General features: G+C 37.3%; 1 protein-coding gene across 7 annotated transcripts in view; it reads right to left on the reverse strand.

The window, feature by feature from the left end:
- Positions 1–2,953: 2,953 nt before the first annotated feature.
- Positions 2,954–15,915, reverse strand: part of LOC135206702 (neuroplastin-like) — a 106,800-nt gene continuing 93,838 nt past the window's right edge. For all 7 annotated transcript variants that reach the window (XM_064238127.1, XM_064238137.1, XM_064238172.1 and 4 more), the window contains 2 exons: positions 7,093–7,228; positions 2,954–6,870 (listed from right to left, as the gene is read on the reverse strand). In XM_064238127.1, coding sequence (XP_064094197.1) covers positions 6,837–6,870; positions 7,093–7,228 — 170 coding nt within the window. In that variant the 3' untranslated portion in view covers positions 2,954–6,836. The remainder of the gene's footprint in view (positions 6,871–7,092; positions 7,229–15,915) is intronic.

A 15,915-nucleotide genomic window follows, 5' to 3' on the forward strand; every position in this document is an offset into this window, starting at 1 on the left:
GAGCTGATTAATAGCTCTCCTAGGGCTGGCTCAAAGGATTATTTTTTTATCTACATGGCTAGGAACCACTTGGTTACTTAGCGACAGGACCTACAGCTTACTGTGGGATCCGAACCACATTATATCGAGAAATTAATTTCTAATCACCAGAAATAAATTCCTCTAGTTCCTCACTGGCAGCAAGGGGAAGCACTCGGGCTACCAGTCTGATAGGCTAGTACGCAAGCATCTCGTCCGCTGAGGAACTACAGGACTTTTATCACTCTTGCATCTCTACTCTCCACATTACATTTAACAGACTAGTAGTCTATCACTCGCTTGTTCATCCATGGTAAATCTACCCTTCCTATTCTTGCAGGCAATTGTGCAGTTTTTGGACTTAGCTGTATCAAATCTACTTTGTTTTTGAACATTTTTATTCTAAGATATACCTAATGAACTGTATTGCCATTATAAACAATCAACCAAAATAATTTTATTCTTGTGGGAGATTAGTGTCTCCCAACTTCTCACGATATAAATTAACAGCTAAAAAGCTTCTAAAACTTTTTCCCTGGGACTTAAAACTATACACTTTGTTTGCTATCAAGTTTTGGTTCTTCCATGATGACCGAAATAAGATCTTGGCGTAATTATCAACAGACAAAAATAATGTTTATGTTGATGCTTGTACAAACCAGAAAATAATGGAGTCTTGCAAAGATACGTGATTGACACTGGTGACCTACGTAAGATGTACTACTGCCACAATCTTGCAGGTTGACAATAAGATTGGAATCGAGGTAGTTGCTGTAGATGAGAGAAAGAGCCCTCATTTTGAGTCCTATTTTCTGTGTCAATGTGCACTATGTACTGGCCGAGACCGACTAAAAGAGAATTCTTGGATATTAGTTGGTCTACCATATGGAATCTCTAATGGACCCATGACAGTAACTCCTTTGAGGACAAACAGTGGCTACACTATCAAAACAATGTTATTATAAGAGTCATCATTTTGTAAAAAGAATGAACATTTTTTCTCTAACTTTATTCTTTAGGCCTTGGTTAGAGTTTGTGCACTGGAGGAATTTGCTCAGTAGGAAGGTCATTTGCTCTTTATGGAATCAAAGCTCCTGAAGACCTTTCATATGTTAATCCATTCATGAATCTAGTTTATTTTTTTCATAAAAAAAGGAACTGCTTCACTTGACAACTAAGCTACCCGCAAATACTAGATATATGGCATAGTTTTTCTTATGGAGTTTTCATATTTAAATTTGCTTTTATACATGTTTATAATTTATTTCAGTTAATGTTACCACCTACAGTGTGCAATGAGCAGCCTGTTGTAAAGGTTTAACCCTGATTTCTGAAAGGCTACATTGATATTTTGCTAGTGGTAGACAGATAGCCACGATCCCGGTTTTTCTGACTGGTCACATGCATTTATTTGGGAAATCTTGGTGGCCTAGCCATGTCACAGAATTGGTGCCATTTTATTGATCAAGATTTCACTTTGAAAAATAGAAGTCAAACAAAACTTTAATTTCTGCTGTAGCTTTGAATGACACGATCTGATCTGTCCCGTTCATCCATTTGCTGTTATCAGAAAACTAACTTTGAATTATATTGGGAAGCTCTAAACATCAGCTTTCTAATATGTAATTTTGCATACTTCTGACAAATCTAAGTTGTCTGAACATACAATAAAAAACCTATACTGTATCACCAATCACTACTGAAGCCATATTTTCTGTTTCATTATTGCTACTAAATTTCATATCATAGTATAAACAATAAAGGCTGCTCATAAGCAGCAGGGGCATGAGACAAGTAACTATGCTGCTGTCCAATGTCCTGGAGACTGAACATAAATTGTATATTAATAATCAGTGCCCAATGCTTCTCTCCCCCAACCAAGGACCAAGGGGAACCAAGCAGAGACTACTGATGGTTCACCAGGTAGACCTATGGCTGCCATGGCCACCACAAACACTTAGACTTCTGTCTTTTACAGCATACTAAATTCACAAGGCTATTTATCTATTACCAATCTTATTTCTGTTCCTTCTTGCAAATAACTAAAATAACTTGTTAGATACTGACTAATTTTTTTCCATCTGAATTCATCATTGAATTACAAAACTTTAGAAACACTGATACACTTTCAATACATCTTTGAGGTTGAGTTGAGTTGAATATAGAATTTACGCCAAAGGTTAAGCACTGAGACCAATGAGGCCATTAAGAGCTGAACGGAAATTGACAGTAAAAGCCTGAAAGGTGGAAAACCTCGTAGTTGCACTATTAATAAATTGTTAGGAGAGGGCGGAAAGTAAGATGGAAGAGAATATGAAAGGAGATACAGGAAAAGAAACAAAAAGGGTTGCAGCTAGGAGCCGAAGATAAACTGCAAAGAACCCCAAATAATGCCTACAGTGCACTGCAAGAAGTGCACCGATGGCACTACCCCTCTACGAGGTCTTGGAAGTTGAAAGGTCACTAATGAGCAGCAGAAGAAAGGAAAAGGTCATTGCAGCCCTACAGATGTCACACAGATAAACATGCACACATACGATCAGTGCCCAAGACCCCTCTCCATCCACATCAAACCTGGGGGAACCAGGCGACTGGTTATTGGTGGCTCGATGAGCAAACCAATTTGGAACCCCCACCTCCTGCTCAGTTATGCAGAAAGGTCATGTCCTAGTGAAAATTGAACCCATCCTAATTAAGGTATACATTCCTCATACATAGATACATTATCTCCTTGACTAATATTCTAGGATTTGGTCAGTCTGAGGAGTCAACTATCCATGTCATTTAACACTTTATATTTGAAGACAGAAAACCACAACTCTTAAGACATTTTTGATGAGTAACATGAAGAGCACTGAATCAAAGAAAGAACAATCTTAAAACAAATAAATGCCTTTATGCAGAGAAATATTTAAAAGGTAATACAAAGAACACATCAGATCAAATGTTTTTATCATATAGTAACATCCGGTTATAAGGAGCAACAATAAATAATGACAAATACGATAAACTTGTTATTTACAATATCATTCAACAAAAACAAAAGATCTTCTGCCTGTATTTTACAATGACACTTTGTCATGACAAAGCAGATATATAATCTTCAACAATGGCAGGTTACCAGCAAACAGTAAATAGTTGAACCACTTACACAAAAACGTTAACCTGGCAATGAAATCAATACTGTCTTAATCTTTACATACACAATCTCAAAATTTCTTTAAAAATCACATTAAAGTGTACCATTTCATAAATAGTGATGTGGTGTACATACAAGTTGTAATTGGTATAAGCAGAACTTGCATACCAAACCTTTACAGTACCTATTCAAATTGCATAAATAATTAGGACTTCAGAACACACGACTGCAAAGCACCAATTTGAAATTTACCAGTATTTTTAAGGGTAAAAAGTTTAGGACAGATGATACTGATCAATAAAAAGTAGTATACGACACATATTACACAACCCATTAAAAAGTTATGTGCATCACAAAAATTCTCATCAAATATCAATCTGCAAATCAATCACAAAAGTGTCTAAAGACCATGCAGATCAAAAATGGTGCAGTGAATACAGAATGAAACTGTACAGTAAGGAGTGGGAGATTGCACTTTATACTTGGGATATTTATAACAGCTAGTGCCTCCATAGGTAAAAGGTGCAAGGTTAAAAAAAAAAAAAAAAAAAAAAAAAAAAAAAAAAAAAAAATCATTACATCAAGTCATTTCTATAAATGGCAAGATTATTGTTTTATACAATGAAGGTTTTTAGTTTTAAAAAACACTTACCTGTCCCTAATCAGTGCAGTCTGTTTCTTCTGAAGTCTCATAATAATAATAATAATAATAATAATAATAATAATAATAATAATAATAATAATAATAATAATAATAATGTGCTGAACAATACCACACCTAAAACAGCTGACATGGCATGTATAACTGTGAAATTAATTATTCTGTGTTCACTTACACAAATAATGAAATTTTGCTCATGTGTTTACTCATAATTGATGCATACTCTTATGCTAAGATATAACTCGTTCCGTAATTTCAGTGCACAATGTAAGATGATTCCCATTTCAAAACAGACCTTAACCAATGATTGATAAGTGGTCTTGACAGTCTTTTTAATATATACATAACACTTAAAACTTCTAGAAAATTTATTTGCATTACAAGAATAGAATGGGAATAGCATTGAGAACAACAATGGAGACTATATACATATGAAAGAAGTGAAAATGGGACTAGAAAGTACAGCAACAACCCATAAAACTAATGACCATTTTGCAAGCTATACAAAGACAGATATGGAGTTAAGCAAGAAAAACAGTGTAGGTATAGGGGACTTACGTCACTAAGAATAGTAACAGATAAGTACTGTTTACTTGAATAATTACAACTACATTGAGATCAAAATCACTGAAGAAACTAATGTCTTTGGTCAGCTTCCTATTATATCTGAATGGGATTAAGAGAAAAGGGGGAAATGAAGAGATCCTATGTAGTATAGCTCAATTAATGTCAATTTCTTAAATATTTGCTCCCAAACTAGTCTTGTTAGTGACAATAATAGTTAACTAAAAGAAATACTGTTGTAACAACTAACATCAATACAAAGCAAATCCTGTCTTCAACATTCGGTCTTATAACCAGTTTGAACTGTCACCAGTATACCTTGGTTAAAAAGAAATATTACAACCTTGAAGAGATGCGAGACAAAGGTACCCAGAATTATGAAAGTGCATGAGCAACCCATAGTAACAATCTCATTAAAAACATTTCATAGTACCAAAAGAAAGTAACAACAAATAACCTCTTAGTAAAAGAAGATTATGATTGCTAATGCACCTTACTACTGTACCTATGATCCTTAAGCAAATAATGTACACCCCTCCCACTAATAAACAACATATACAGTATTTCATATGGATTTATGATTTCCTACAATATGGTATATAGTTGCACTGAAACCTTAATTTTATATTATTCAAAAAAGGAAATACAGCCTAAGAACTAACTAATCATACTTCTCCTCTAGCAAAGCCAAGCAGAGTAGCCTAGCAAGTCTTGTAAACCTAGCAAGCCAGGTTGTAACAAAGCACAATCCATCTTTTGTAAAAGACAAAACCTTACCATACATCTACATCTGCTTAAAGCTAGAAGATCTCCTTCAAGTTCTTCAGATGTTCTCCACAGCAACAAGATTCTTTTGGATTCTACGTTGAAGAACTAGTAAACTAATAAACCTTATTCTTTCCAGTACCTAATAAATGGTTAGGATTCATCATTTCAGGTTATGTTGAGTGATGAAGCCTGATAAACCTTATGTTTTGATGAATGAAAAGACCTTCACCATTCCAGACTGCATGACAAGCAAAAGGCCCTTCATCAACTCATAGGATTTTTTTCAGTGTTACAAAACCTGGTTATCAAAAAATAATTCTTAAGGGGTAAAAAATAAATCATTTTAGAAGTGATTCTTGTAATAAGATGAAAGTGACACCATTTGAAATAAAAAATTACCCTCACAAAATTACTAGTAATCTTTGAAACACCACTTATACTAACTAACAAACTTACACGACCACCCACAGAATTCAACTGACTTCTTATTTCCAAGATGAAATTTCATGATAATTATAGACCAAGCAAGAGCAGTTGTATGAGAAAAAGTTTCTACTTTTGTTTCAATTAAATTTATCTTTCACCAACATAAATTTCATTCACTTTCACCTTAATCACAACAAAGCACGAGGATAAAATATTTGTATCGAGTTCAGTACCTTCCTTCTCTAATCACCGAATCTAGTACCAAAAGAGAAACAAAGATCAATAAAAATGAGGTAAGTGTGTGAATAAACAGCTAGGTTTATTCTACACAGTCCAAAAGGAAAATAATCAAGATTACCTCGAGAATGGCTTCCAATCTCTACACCTGTACATGTAACTAAAATTCCATACCATGCAAATATAACACTTACGAACTTAAGGTCAAAAACACCATTACGTTGAAAATGGTAAACTACAGTATTTGAAAAGTTTATTGTGCTAGTTTAATGCTCTTGTAAGTGTTATTTTCACTTATTTCTAGCATTAAGATTCACCATAAAACACCATGAAGGAGTAAATGTTGAAATATCTTTATAGGTGAAATTTTAGTGGGACTTTTGTCACAAATTGCATCACTTGGAGTGTAATAATCATCACTGACTTTTGGTCATGTGGAGTCCATGGTCATATTACCAATGACAAAAAGGGATTGATCATACCATCAACCATCACATAGTAAATTTCTTTTACTAGTAGTAAGGCTACTTCAGTATCATCAGTAAAACCATAACAAAGAACACTTTAAAAAAAAGGATTTTGATCAAGAATTGTATCACTTAATACACTAGAGTTTCCAACTGGAACAACACAGCTTTGGGAAAGAAAAAAAAAATATAAACAAATAAAAATGGAAAACGTGCCACACTCTTCATTGCAAACTGGCACACAGTTATGTGCATCTGTCCATATGATGCTCTCAAGTCATGTTAAATGCACTCATCTCAACCGTTCTGTTATTTTACCACTTCAACAGCAGCATCAATACCAGTACTCAAATATTATGATAAAATGTGCCAGGGGTAACTCAAGCAGACTACGTCTAAAATCAAGAGGTAAACTTTAAATTTGTGACAAAATTCTTTGGTTTTTAAGGCTAGCTACTTTAATAATGCATGCGCCTACTTTTTCTTACTTAACGCTCTCAAATGAGAAAGGCGAAAATTATTAACTGATGTCTTGTAGCATTGCCTAGATCTCTACTTACTTCCTCCGCCGATCCTTCCCACTGTTTTTCCTGTGAATGATGCAAACTCAAGATATTAACAGCCCCGCACTCCCAGTGGAGTCATAAATCCAAAATTCTCCTTCACAGATCGTTGGTCCGAAAATAGAAAATTATAGTGACAAAAATAAAAACTCTATAAAATTACTAAAATTACCCACAAAAATAAAGATCAGCAACCCTCTCATGGAACTACAAAAGGTACTTCAATATTTCACAATTCCCTAGACTCACTGATCATTTCCTTGGTCAGTGTCAGACTCGTCAAATTCAGCCTTGGCGCGACGTTTCTCAAAGATGACAATGATGATGCCAAGAATCACCACTTCAATCACAATTCCAATGAATGGCCACAGGGCAGCATACACATCTGGAACAAAAAGGATAGCTTAGTTCCAAACCACAAGTAAGAAGATACAGATTAAAAAGTTGCAAATATATACAGGCAGTCCTTGGTTATTGGTGGGGTTTCTGGTCTCGGCAGGGTGCTGATAAGTGAAAACCACCATTAACTGAAACTTGGCAATTTAAGTGCCAAGTTTCGCTTAATGGCACCTCTGTTAGGTATGTTATGGCGCCATAACTCTATTATTGGCACTTTATGTTGCAGATAACCGAAACTCAGCCCGTTATGGTGTTAGATAAACACCATAAAACTGGATCGCCATTAACCGAGTCTGCCAATACAGTCGCGAATCAGTAACCGCGGGATCAGTTAACCATGAATTTTTCCTTGGACCACTCCTCAGCCTATATCGCTGGTATGAATCGCAGCATCGCGGGCTTGTCCATGGTAGGCTAAGCCTCGGCTGCAGTCCGTAACCACCAACAGGCATGAACAGATTCACATTATAATATTAATAGACATTAAAGGTAATAAAACCATTCTCACCTTGTATATCATTGACATATCTTCATAATAAATAGCCTATTCATGGAATAATTCCACATCATTGACATCAACTTGTACTTGGAGAAACCAGCAACGAAATGTAAACATTGAGTTACATTGCGTTCACAGCAACCCTCATCATTCGTTAACCTTTTAAAGTTAATAGTAGTGTAATTATGGTAGTAATAACATTTAGGAAAACATTAATTTTCGAACTCCATTATTATTTTGGTAGAACTTAATTAACTTCTCCGAACAATGCAGTCATAGTTGTCATAGATTATGTATTGTTTGCAATCGGCGACGAAGCGTGAAAATAATAAAACAATTTTTATCTTATATATTATCGGCATATCTTTATAATAAAATGCCTATCTTATACATTAATGGCATATCTTCATAATAAAAAGCTTCTTCAAGGTATAATTTCTTGGAGAGAGCATTTTCCAAAAGACAAAAATACATTTTTACAAGTTTACAGTATGCATTGATTACTTTATTTTGATGTGATTACATTAATATTATAGTGCGGTACTGTATTCAGTACAGTAACTAATATTTTTATCATAAATGTATATTCATTCACGAAAAAAATACGCATGATCATCGTGACGTCACCAGCCTACAGTCTCATTCGTACGTACGTCTTATTTTTACACAATGTGATAGTGGTTACACCATTCTACAAACTACCGATGTATTTTACATACTTATGCTCTAAACTCTATTATAAAACACTTTGCTTACTTTTTTGTGGATCCCAAATAGTACTATATCCCGGAAAATTAACAAAATCGCGAATTTTTTCATAGAGCAAGATTCACTAATTACTGTATTTTCATCTTATTTCCAGGACTAAATACATTTTTACGATAAAATGATTTACTAATTTTCAGATATTATTATGAATGTAAATAGCAAAATATCAATAAAATGCTACATTAAAATCCCACAAAATCACAACCCAGCCCCCCCCCTCTCTCTCTATCTGTATACTTCTCTTAATGAAAGAAAACAACAACTTTCAAAAAACCTTATTTCACTTACAGAATAAACTATAATACTGATCTATTATTATCGTAATAAAAAAAACAGATGGTCCCCGACATTAATAGGTACATAAGTGTTGCCATATTATAACATTATACAAGAGAATATTTTATTACTATCGATGTTTCATTTCTTAATCACCGTAAAAATATTTAAAATATGAATTTCATTATGTAAACAACACAATGTTGTAATTATTCTCGACCTAAGCTAGTCAACAGTTACTCTCGTCCTAGGCTTTCTCTCTCTCTCTCTCTCTCTCTCTCTCTCTCTCTCTCTCTCTCTCTCTCTCTCTCTCTCTCTCTCTCTATCTCCTCTCTCTCTCTCTCTCTCATCTTCTCTCTCTCTCATCTGAAACTCTCTCTCTCTCATTGAAATTACTGTAATACTATCAAAAAAATAATAATAATTCCATTAATAAATTCATTTCTTTTAGCAACTAAATTGTTTTCCAAAATAATTCTTTTGGTAATAAACGTCCATCAGCTAATTCTAAATGTAAACAAGACAAAAATAGATTTTTATTACTGTATTTTCCTGTTTATACATTAATACTATAGTTGGGTGCTGTAATTATTACAGTAATTCATGGTTTTTTTTATCATAATTATGTTCATTCACGAAATAGATATAGTATGTACTTTTTGTTTTGTGCAGTAGCCAAATCATGAAAATAAAGAGGAATTGTTAGCTGATATACTTTTGTTTGCTGATCTGATGACGGGGAAATTGAAGATAGGAAATAATTTATAAAAGATTTGTGACGTTATAGAGACATATAACAAACACAAACAAAGGAGCCATTTCAATGACAATACCCTTCTACTACTACTAATAGGAGCAGCCATTGATAGTTTAAAATGTTAAGTTGCAGAGAATACATGCGTATCTTCAACCTACATAGGATAACTTGGACCAATCAACAGTAAGTACCCATATGATAGTTTAAGGTATATTAGGTGTTTAAATTAGTATTAAAATAGGCAGTTAGCCTATAAGTTTTTTTATAAGTAGGACATCTTTGGTGTTTTTTAACTATTGAAGCAAGTAGTTGGCGTGGGTATAGTCTAGGGTTTTTTGAGGTCTGTGATAAAGCGGATATTTGCTTATCACGGATGGTTGTTTGTTTGTTTGTTTGTTTGTATGGTGTTTTTACATTGCATGGAACCAGTGGTTATTCAGCAACAGGACCAACCGCTTTACGTGACTTCCGAACCACGTTGAGAGAACTTCTATCACCAGAAATACACATCTCTCACACCTCAATGGAATGCCCGAGAATCGAACTTGTGGCCACTGAGGTGGCTGGTCAAGAACATACCGATCATACCACTGAGGCACTATCACGGGTGGTTGTGGCCCCCAACCCCCCCCCACAATTATCGAGGCCCCACTCTAACTGGGGACTGCCTGTACTGGGATTGTGTCCCTGGGCAGTTTCAAAAAGAAAACCATGCCACTCTTATATACCATAAGAATACCCATAGAGTTTATAGGAGTGACAAAAAGATTTGAAAAAAAAAAAAAAAAAAAAAAAAAAAAAAAAAAAAAAAAAAACAAAACAAAAAAAAAAAAAAAAAAAAAAAAAAAAAAAAAAAAAAAAAAAAATACTGCAAATGTTTTGGCCTAATGGAATGGCGTCAAAATTCAAGAATTACTTTAAGATTATTATTTACCAGAGGCCTGTGAGAAGCCTAGGCCTGATAAACAACAAATAAATTGCAAATCTTTTGGCCTGAGGGAATGGCATAACATTCAAAAATTACTTTAAAGGTAATTATTTACTGTCAACCTGCAAACAGCCTATGGCCAATAAACAAATCCTAAAAGCAAAGGTTTGACCTAAAGGAACAAAATAACATTCAAGAATTACTTTTAAGGTAATCACTTACCAGTGACTGGCATTGCCTATGGCCGGTAAGCAATTTCAAGGATGACTTTTGAGACCAAACTATTACTGGCAACTTGCAAGTAGCCGGCTTGTTGCTGAATCTGAATTAAGGTAATAACAAAAGAAGACAAGACTCATCCTGAAAGATTCATGCTCGAAGGCTATGAAATACACATTCTGGTGGTTGTGTAATACTACTACCGTAGTCCGGTGATACAGCCAGAAAATAAGACTAAGCTGCTGTAAGCACTCGATGTTTTGTCGACTACAGCAGAAAAGAGAATGAGGTGTTAGCCAAGTCGTTCCTAGTAATGCCATTAGGGAATGGTACTTTGCACCTACACCAAGTAATCAAAGTGCTACCTGTGAATTTTAAGCTGCCATACATGGAAAACTAGAATCTATGTAATTACTGAGTAAGTCAATTATATAAAACGTCCATTAACTTATGCCCTTAAACTGAAAAAAAATTTTCCCAAAAGAAATGGGAACTGGATCAATCTGCAAAGAGAATTAAATAATGCAATTTTTGTTCTCTCTTTACCTTTAATAAGGAGAGCTGATGGCATTCATGGGTAGGTAGTGGGAAAACTGATGAAGATGAGAGATGTCATTACTTTGAAGTGGTTGTTTCTGTTTACAGCCTCTTTTTACTGCTTTCTTCTTGAGACTCATTTTTCCTGTCTCACTAAAGAGCTATCTATGAAGTCTGTTGCTGCCAAAATTTTAAAATGTTCCTAAACGAGACATGGCACTGTCATTCAGCAGGTTTACAACATGGTTTATGGCAGCTGTGTCACGGTGATATTTTTAAAGGAAACTGTATTTAACCCTAATGGCAGACTTTTCTTAATGAACTAGGAGCATCCCATATCAATTTTCTATCTACTTTTCTTCTGGTTTGATGTCTTCTCTAACATTCTTAGGCCCCTCGATGACCTACCCTGTATTAGCACAAAAATCACCAACAATAACACATAGCATAAAACAGTTTAGTGTGAACTGCATATGTGGACATCTCTAATCCATACAAGCTATTTGTCCCTTAAACTGGGAAAAAGCATGCTAATAGAGTGAAATTTTTCTTACACAAAATACCAAATTTGTAACTAATTTGTATTTTTCATAACTAACAAACCTGAGGTCTTAACATTAGGATTTACTAGCGCCAAGCTGGAAACCAGGGACTATTGGCATCTATACCAGGTCACGGGGCATGTATACCCAGAATGCCCACGGCTACCTGTGACCCACCAGTTATATCTAACTCAGTTTAGACTGCTAGAGGGGTGGTTCGAGGTGGGCCTTTACCTGTTAAGACCTCAGGTTTGTTAGTTATGAAAAATACAAATTAGTTACAAATTTGGTATTTGTTCATATACGGAACAAACCTTCGGTCTTAACATTAGGATAGACTTACTTATTGGAGGGAGGTAAGTCTCTACAACTGACTGGGAGTTTGCCACCTTATCCATTTAAGAATATATAGGGAAATTCTAAGAGAATGGACAATGAACCTAGAACCAAAGATATAAGCGAATCTATTGGTTTCCCTCACTGGGTGTTGATACCATTCTATGGTTTACTCTTGTCCCTTGCAACTGGATCCACCTTCACCCCTCTCTTCCCTATTATCTAGAGGGGTGTGTTGCTACTGAAAAGTATATCATAACCTAAGATAGCTTCACAGTATGGCTGACCACCTCACCTGCATCTAGTCCGTTCCAGAACATGACAGTACTCTCCTTCATATTGCCCGTAGTTAAAGGAGTAGGAAGAAAGTAGTAAGAAAAAAGACCAGTCATCCCATTCATTCTACTTTCATACCTTCATCTTAGAATAGACGCAAACTGACCCGCCAGGGGTACTGGATGAGCTATATCACTTGTTGGGCCGCCACCACTGGACCCAAGGAAAGTGTCCAAGGATCTATGGGCAACGTCTTTCAAATAAAAAAAAAAAAAAAAAAAAAAAAAAAAAAAAAAAAAAAAAAAAAAAAAAAAACAAAAAAAAAAAAAAAAAAAAAAAAAAAAAAAAAAAAAAAAAAAAAGGAGGCGAAAGTTGTTTGGCGTTTCCACACACCAGCTTTCAGAATTCTATCCACAGACATGTTCTTCTTAAATGCCAGAGAAGCACTCAAGCCCCTGATGTCATGAGTTCTCGCTCCCACCTGGCTATCTGACCCTCTGTCTTCTGCCATATAAGCATCTCTGATCGTCTCCCTTAGCCAAAACGATATTGTATTCCTGGACACTTCCTTCTTGTTCCGTCCTGTACTTACAAACAACCTCCGGCACCCCAGCCTGAGGTGCCTTGTTCTTCTTAAGTACTCCCTAGTGCCCTGACGGGGCACAGAAGCATCTCATCTTTGTCATTATCTACAAAGTCTGCCAAGGAAGGTATGGTAAAGGAGTCGAATCTGCCGTCTACTATTGTTGGGTTTTGGGTCTTGGCCACGAATTCTGGGACAAACTCAAATACCATTGACCTCCAACCTCTCGAGTGCTTTATGAGATATGACAGGCCATGTAGCTCCCCCACCCTTTTGGTTGAAGCCAGGGCCAATAAGAAGACTGTCTTCAGGGTCAGGCTCCTATCCGTGGACTGCCTTAGTGGTTCGTAGGGGGGATTTGTCAGACTACTCAGTACCATGGTCAGATCCCTATCTGGGGCTTTTAGCTCCTTTGGTGGACATGACTGTTCAAAGCTCCTCATCAGCATGGCCAACTCCCATGAAGACGAAATCTCCACTCCTTTCATTCGTAAGACTGAGGCTAGAGCCGCCCTGTACCCCTTCACTGCAGATACAGACATATGCTTTTCTGTTCTGAGATATATCAGAAAGTCTGCTAACTGCTGAATAGTGGTACCGAGTGGAGACAAGTTCCCTCTACGACACCAATCACAGTATGCTGACCACTTTCCTTGGTATACTGTCGCAGATGATTTTCTGATATTTCCTGCCATCTGAGTTGCTGCTTTCTGCGAAAACCCTCTCGCTCGAAGGAGATACTTAACAGTCTCCACCCGTGAAGCGATAGGGACTTCACCGACTGGTGGTACCTCTCCATGTGCGGCTGACACAGTAGGTTGCTCCATGGGGGTAACTCTCTTGGCACATCTATTAGGAGTTCCAGTAGGTCTGGAAACCACTCTGCCTTTGGCCATAACGGAGCTACCGGGGTCACCTTGAGGTTCTGAGACCGCATTACCCTGTTCAGAACCTGACGGATTAGACAAAATGGAGGAAATTCGTATATGTCCAGATTGTCCCAAGGGTGTTGTAGCGCATCTTCTGCTACTGCCTCTGCGTCTGGGACTACCGAACAATACACTTCCAACTTTTTGTTGTACCTGGTTGCGAATAGGTCTATGATCGGTCCTTCCCACAACATGAGCATCCTGTCCACTACCTGTTGGTGCAGGGACCACTCCGTTCCCAGAATCTGATCCCTGCGGCTCAACTTGTCGGCCACTATGTTTCTTTTTCCCGGAATATACCTGGCCCTGATGTCTACCAGGTTCTCTACAGCCCACTGATAAAGTTGAACTGTCATCACATGTAACTGCCGAGATACTAGGCCTCCTTGTTTGTTTATATAAGCTACTACTGTGGTGTTGTCTGACATCAATACCACTGAGTGTCCCTTTACTCTCTCCCTGAATTCCTGTAGAGCTAGAAACGCTGCTTTTAACTCCAGCACGTTTATATGGAGTTCTCTGTCCTTGCAACTCCATTTTGCTGACACCATCAACTCCTCCATATGGGCTCCCCAGCCTTCTAGAGACGCATCCGAGAACAGCAAGAGGTCTGGAGAGGATTGTTGAAGGGGGACAACCACTGTCAGATTGTTGTTGTTCACCCACCACAGCAAGTCTTTCCTCACTTCTGCCGACAAGGAATTTGCTCGTACGGGTGATCTACTATTGGTGACCAAAACTCCTTCATCCTCCTTGTAGGGACCGAAGGTGTAGCCTTCCTTGTGGTACTAGCTTCTTCAGGGAGGTTAGGATTCCCAGCACCACCTGCCACTGTCTTGCTGGCTGTGTTTGTTTTCCCAGAAAGGCATTCACCACTTGTTTGCATTTCTCTATTCTTTGGTCTGTCGGGAACACTTTGGCTTCTGTTGTGTCTATAACCATTCCCAGATACACCAAACGTTGACTTGGATCCAACTGCGACTTCTCCTGATTTATCACAATACCTAGGCTGTGACAAAGGTGCAGGAGGGTCGCCCTGTCCCTGAGTAATTTCTCCCTGGACTTTGCTATCACCAGCCAATCGTCCAGATACCTTATTAGCCTGATCCCCTGAGCATGCTCCCTTGTCGACACGAGAGTGAACACTCTTGTAAAAACTTGAGGAGACGTTGTCAATCCGAAGCACAGGACCTTGAATTCGAAAGCTTTCCCTGCAAGACTAAAGCGGAGAAATTTCCTTGAAGACTGATGGACTGGTATCTGAAAGTATGTGTCCTTTAGATTGACTTTCAGCATAAAGTCCCCGATCCTGACTGCTTGTAGAACCGTTTTTGAAGTTTCCATCTTGAAACTGGTTTTCCTTATAAACAGATTCAGAGTTGACAGGTCTATTACTGTCCTCCATTCCCCGTTGGCTTTGGGTACCAGGAAAATCCTGCTGTAGAAGCCTTTCGAAGGACTGCATACTTGTTTCACAGCTCCTTTTTCCATCATCTTCTTCACTTCGTCCTGCAGAATAATTGCCTTCTGAGATTCGTGGGCATAAGCGACGTGGGGTAATGGCTGATCTGTCAGGTACGCAATCGCCTTGGAACCTGACTGTAGTAATCTAATGAACAATGATTCATCCACTACTTTTCTTGTCACTTCCGAGGATGCAGTCTTCGCCACTGCTGTTGACCAAAGATCTAACCAAGAAGCAGCCTGAAAGACAGAAGAAGCTGTTGCTTCTAACGTAGCAGCCTCTTGGTACGTCATCGAAGGGCACTCCATTTTAACCTGATCCAAGGTTAATCCAGGCCTTAATCTTACAACATTAGGGTTCACTTGTCTAGACAGCAAAGGGACCTTCGGTGTCGTATAATATTTCCTTTGCTTCATCATTGGAGGGGGAATAAATTTAAATGATCTATTAGATCTTAAGGAATTATCCCTTCCTGCAATCTTTGCGTTTACGTGTTGCAAGACAGAATCCGCATGACTTGAACAAGGCAATTCATACGACACCTTGGTATCCCTTTTT

The sequence above is a fragment of the Macrobrachium nipponense genome, chromosome 11 (genome assembly GCF_015104395.2).
Source record: "Macrobrachium nipponense isolate FS-2020 chromosome 11, ASM1510439v2, whole genome shotgun sequence".
NCBI lineage: Eukaryota > Metazoa > Arthropoda > Malacostraca > Decapoda > Palaemonidae > Macrobrachium > Macrobrachium nipponense.